Raw genomic sequence first — 6,000 nt, forward strand, 5'->3', positions numbered from 1 at the left:
AAATTTGGTATTTACTGGCAGAACTTAATATTCTGATGAAATTGTTATTGAGCTAAGTGTTTTTTTGGGTGTAAAAAAACTGCACCCTAAAAGGAAAAAAACACAGACAACAGGAAACCAAATGGTGCAGTATGTTACACAGATACAGAGGAAGAAGAGAGAGTAATGGGATTATACAAAGGTAGGTTGAAAAAGGGCAACCGACTGTAATAGGCAGGTGGAGATGCACAACCCCGACCACTCGGGTTTCCAGGTAGCTTAGAGATGGTCGCACTCTTCTAAAAGATACACACTCTGGGAGCAGGGGCGGGGGGCTGGGGTGACACAAGACAAGGGGAAAGAGTAGCCCAGTGGAAATAAAATATGTTACAAACGAAAAACATGAGGTGGCTTACCTCAATGAAGATCAATTCATGTAAAGGACATGCAACTAGTTTGTGGGACTCTGCCCACTTCCTCAGGCCAAATAAAAGTGCCTAAAAATGCTATTAGCTGCATTTTGTTTTATTTATTTTTTAATCTATTTTATTCCCACTGGACGCCGCTTTCCCCTTGTCTTGTTATTGAGCTGTTCTGACCATCCCTACTGTCTATGTAGACATCATGACTGAAGCCTCGGCTTCCACAAACAGCTCCATCAACTACAGTATACTTTCAAATCCCATTATATTGTTCTAGTGGCTGTTTGGCATTGACAAGTTCTAAAGTAACAGAATGGCCCAAATGCAATTCACTTTTTCTCCCCAGTGATTTTTTTCCCCCACCTTGTCATAAAATGCCTGTTAAACAACCATGCTTAAAACACTGGTGAAGGCATTCTTTATGATAGACTACCATAAATGCTTATATAGATGAGAAGGGAAGGTTCCTACCTTCTCAGTAGAACCATAGGTTAATGGAAAAAAATGTTTTATTAATGCACGATATAGAACGCGTTTCATGGTGCTGCCTTGCTTCTTTAGGTTAATTCAAGTGCTTGGTCACAAGTATGAGCGCTTAAATTACTCTTGCAAAGAAATAGTAATTTAGGTGCTTCCTTTTTAGATCTGCATGCTATCTGTAGTCCCTCTGATTATCTGTATCAGTCTTTCCCTGTGCACATCTAAAGGGTTATGGGGAAATCCCACTGAATGTGCCCTGCTCCTGCATCTCATGCTTTGTCTACTTTCTGATTTCCCACCCAGCTGTACATTGGTACCAATGGAGTGAGTAGTTAGACAGGGTGGCTCTTCCTATTGGCTGGCTCTTTTGCCTTTTCCGTTTAAAGTAATTGGAAACCGCTGATTAAAATAAAAACCTGATACTTACCTAAGGACAGGGAAGGCTCTGGGTCCTAATGAGCCTTCCCTTTCCTAGTGCCCGTTCCAGCGCAGAATCTCCCGTAGCAGTAGTTCACTAAATTAGTCAAATACTGCTCTCTCTGCCACTGAAAGGAGTATTCAGAATTCTTCGGGAGCCAGAGTGCTCCCGAAGACAGGCCGCTCCATACTGTGCACGTTTGAGTGCCCTGTCTCGCGCGTGTGCAGTTTGGAGCCGCCTGTCTTTGGGAGGACTCGGCTCCGAAAGACTTCTGAAGTCCTCCGGCGGGGGATTCAAACGGGGCATCCTGAGCTGCACCGAGGGCATCGGAAGAGGAGGAAGGCTCATTAGGACCCAGAGCCTTCCCTCTCCTTAGGTAAGTATCTGGTTTTTATTTTAATCAGCGGGGCCCATTGACTTTAACCAAATGGCTATTTGTTAGTTACAGAAAGCTCCAGGCTGGTGATAAAATGTTGAACATTTCACTTATTTTACCAAATGCTCTAATCTTTGTGAACTGACTTTAAAGTGAATGGGAACTGCATTTAAAAAAATGAAGCAAATACTTACCTAAGGAGAGGGAAGGCTCTGGGTCCTATAGAGCCTTCCGGCTCCTCTCCTGGTCCCCTCGTTCCAGTGCTGGCTCGCCCGGTAGCAGTATTTGACTAAATTTGTCAAATACTGCTTTACCCAGCCGAAGGAGGCTTCAGAAGTCTTCAGGAAGCCAGAGTGCTCCTGAAGAAGGGTGGCCCTGTACTGCGCTTGCGCAAGCACGCTCTCTTGTACGCTCACGCCTGTGCAGTATGGAGCCGCACGTCTTCGGGAGGACACGGCTCCAGAAGACTTCCAAATACCCTTTCGGTGGGGGATTGAAACGGGGGAAGGGGGGAGCCAGCACAGGATAGAGAGCACCAAGAGAGGAGACAGAAGGCTCTATACAACCCAGAGCCTTCCCTCTCCTTAGGTAAGTATTTGCTTCTTTTTTTAAAAAATGCGGTTCCCATTCACTTTAAGTCTATAATTTTGCTTTTCCATACAACAATAACATTAGTGAATTGACATTTGACAATATGTTTGGTAAAATCATCTGTTTTCTGCTTTACCGAATGCGGTAATGCTTGGTGAATTGAAGCCAATGCCTTTTTCACACCCTGCTTCAGGCATATGGGTTGATGCAAACCATCGCGGTAATACCACAGACAATGCACAGCAGTATTTCCAGCAGCAAGTACCGCGCGTTCTTCCATTAGTGCGACCCGGGCTACTCGAGTAGCACTAATAGCATAACTCCAGGTACATGAAGCTAGAAATAAAGGTGGCCACACACGATACAATAAAATGATCCGATTTTACGCCAATTCAATAAAAAACGATCGGATCTCCCGAAAAAAAATCGAAAGCTTTTTTTTTCATTCGACTGAAAAATCCAAACGGATTTCCCATTTTCTTCGATTTTTATCGATCCGGAATGCCAGATATTTTTCTTCAATCTTTCTAAAGATTGTATGGTGTGTGTTAGATTGTCAATTTATTAATACACACCACCTAGCAATTTTCTCAGTTTCCAATCATTTTTATCATGATTGGGGAAAAATTGAACATAGGTGTGTGGTACATTGGTCATATTTTTGAAATGTTACAATCAGTCAGAAAAATTGATTGCAATTCTGAAATTGAACAGATATTTAAAAAATTGTATGGTGTGTGGCCACCTTAAGGGTAATACCGCTAAAGGGCACTCATACTGCTATAAAATGTAGGTTTACAGTAAGATTTACAATTGAGCATCTATGAACCTAACCAGATCCATGTAATTTCAAGATTTTGTAGAAAAATGAATTGCATACATTTTGAATATGCTGAATTCTCTTTTTTCCTTTTTTCTCCAGTGGGTAAACCTAAAGCCCAGGTGATTACAGCATGCCGGGACGCCATCCGCACCAACAATATCAATGCCTTGTTCAGGATCATGCGTGTGGGAGCCACTCCTTCCTAGCCGGGGCCTTCAGCATCCTCCAGCATCCAGTGCAGACTTGCAGACCAAAGCGATGTGAGCTGATGTTTTATAGGCTCCAATCCCAGGGTAATAAGCCTCCCAGCAGGATTATCTGGGTGTAACTGTTCCGTGTAGACGTGTTTACTGTCCATATCAGAGGAGATGAATAGGCTTTATAGGCAGTGATGTGGATAATCAGAGTATGGGAACAAGTCTCCCATGTGAGCTTATAAAGCAAAATCTAACTCATCGCAGAACCCAACAAGGCAAATTCTAATTGCAATCTGGAGGATAAGCGAATGGAAAAAGCTTATAGAATCAATTTGGTGGACAGAATACTAAGGTTCACCAAATTGAATCTGTAAGCTTTTCCAAGGGGGAAACGCATTGCTGCTGCATTACGGTTTGCTTCCTGTCTTCTCTGGATGCAGCAGATGTGACCTTATAACTAAGCATAGTCAATAAGCTGCAAATAATTGTCTTATGTGCAAATGTAATGTATATTGTATGCAGCTTGGAAATGGGGCCAATCAAAATCCACAGGAAGTTCATTCGACTGGCCCAAGTTTCAAGCTACATTATATTTGCATACAAGTCAGAACTATTATCTCAGTGACCAACACCCAACGTAGGAGGAACAGATCTCACTACATTTCCCAGCATTCCAGCAGAAACAATGTCTCAGCCTCAGACAGAAGGGCTTGGGGTTCACAGGAAATGGCAATTTGGGGTCTTACAACTTCCCCTCATATAAGGGGAAACTAGGGGGGTGGGGAAGTGCTTATGCCTGTATAAATATGTGCAGGTCTGCATATAAGCAAAGCTGAATAAAAGGTTTTCCTGTTTTAAAAGTTAATTTGCAAAGTTAGTTCTTACAATTTACTCTAATTGCCATGATTGTTTTTAACAATTTGCCTTGTTTAGTTTTGAGTTATGCGGGCTGTAAACAAGTTTCATGTCTGTAAAAGGTAAGGGAGTTTTCAAAAGCAACCTTTTATTTTTATCTGTGGCCAGATAAGCACAAATAAAAATATCATATTTGGTTAGTGCTACATTTCTGCTGCAAAGTATTGTGCTGCTTTTGTTTTAAACATAATCGCAATTACGATATTATGTTTTAAAGGGAAGCTAAAACAGGCAGCTAAAACAAAAAATGAGATTTACTTACACCAGGCTTCCTCCAGCCCCTTGCAGCCGACAGGTCCCTCGCAGCAGCTCCGCTCCGAGCCGCTGGCCCCGGGGTCCCCGCCGGTGCTGAGGCTGACCTTGTAAGGTCGTCCTCTACTGCACCTGTGCGAACACTGCTGTCAATCACTCGCACGTGGTGTGGAGTGTACTACGCAGGTGCAGTAGAGGACTACCTTGCGAGGTCAGCCTCTGCACTGGTGGAGACCCCGGGCTGGCGGCTGGGAGTGGAGCTGCGTCGTGGGACATGTTGGCTGCTCGGGACTGGAGAAAGCCTCAGGTAAGTAAGTGTCTTTTTTTAGCTGCCTGAATATTCCCTTTAACAACTACATGGCCGTGTCATGCCGATGGGTGTGGTTATGGCGGAAATCCCAGGACCGCCTAATGCTGATTGGCGTAAAATCCTGGGGCGGGGATTTGAAGCTCCGCTCCATCATCAGTCTCCCAGCGGCGATCGCCGCTAGCAGACTCACTTTCTATTTAGTCTGTACAGGGCTGCGATCTACGGCAGCGCTGTACTGGGGACAGCCATGTGACACGGCTGTCCCCCTGGGACACAGGAGATCAGTCAGCTCTCATTGGCTGTCGCTGTCATAGGCTGGCAGAGGGGGGCAGTTATATAAAAATAATAAAAAAAACTTTTTATTTAAAAAATAAACCAATAAATATTTATTTATAAAAAAAAAAAAACATCCTGGAAGACATCACAGCCCACAAACAGAAAGCTCTGTGGTCTTTAAAGAGTAACTCCAGTGAAAATAATGTAATAAAAAAGTGCTTCATTTTTACAGTTATGTATAAATGATTAAGTCGGTGTTTGCCCAATGTAAAAACTTTTAAATCCCTGTTTTACATTCTGACATTTATTACATGGTGACATTTTTACTGTTGGCAGGTGATGTAGCTGCTGCATGCTCTTTTGGCAGTTGGAAACAGCTACTTCCCACAATGCAACAGGGTTCACAGACAGGAAACTGCCAGGAGTACCACAGTCCTCAGAGTTTCTTGTTGGAGGGATTTCACCACAATATCAATCATACCGAGCCCCCTAATGGTCTGTTTGTGAAAAGGAATAGATTTCTCATGTAAAAGGGGGCATCAGGTCAATGCACTGTTGTAGGAGGGTTGGGTGATGTTACAATCTTGACCACTTAAAGTAAAGGTCGAAGGTATAAAAAAATAAAAATAAAGATCCACTTACCTGGGGCTTCCTCCAGCCCCTTGCAGCTGTCCTGTGCCCTCGCCGCAGCTCCGGTGGCTCCCGATGTCCTGCGCTGGCAAAGCCGACCTTGCTAGGTCGGGTTCCGGGTCGGCTGCTGCGTTCCACGGCGCTGGTCACATGGGCTCGCTGACATCAAAAGGACAGTACTGCAAGGCGCAGTAGTTCTGCCCCTGCGCAGTACCGTCTTTTTGACGTCAGCGATTCCCATGTGACCAGCACCATGAAACGCAGCAGCAGCCGACCCGGAACCCGACCTGGCGAGGTCGGCTTTGCCAGTGCAGGAGACCGGGAGCCACCA

The 6,000-nt window shown here is 44.3% G+C and overlaps 1 protein-coding gene across 1 annotated transcript in view; it reads left to right on the forward strand.

Moving 5' to 3' along the window:
- The window catches only part of BBS2 (Bardet-Biedl syndrome 2), an 89,247-nt gene extending 83,627 nt beyond the window's left edge, over positions 1 to 5,620 (forward strand). Inside the window, exon 18 of the mRNA XM_068259982.1 lies at positions 3,189 to 5,620. Within this exon, the coding sequence (XP_068116083.1) occupies positions 3,189 to 3,295 (107 nt within the window). The 3' untranslated portion in view covers positions 3,296 to 5,620. The remainder of the gene's footprint in view (positions 1 to 3,188) is intronic.
- The last annotated feature ends 380 nt before the right edge of the window (positions 5,621 to 6,000 follow it).

This window comes from Hyperolius riggenbachi, chromosome 11, assembly GCF_040937935.1.
Source record: "Hyperolius riggenbachi isolate aHypRig1 chromosome 11, aHypRig1.pri, whole genome shotgun sequence".
Classification (NCBI taxonomy): domain Eukaryota; kingdom Metazoa; phylum Chordata; class Amphibia; order Anura; family Hyperoliidae; genus Hyperolius; species Hyperolius riggenbachi.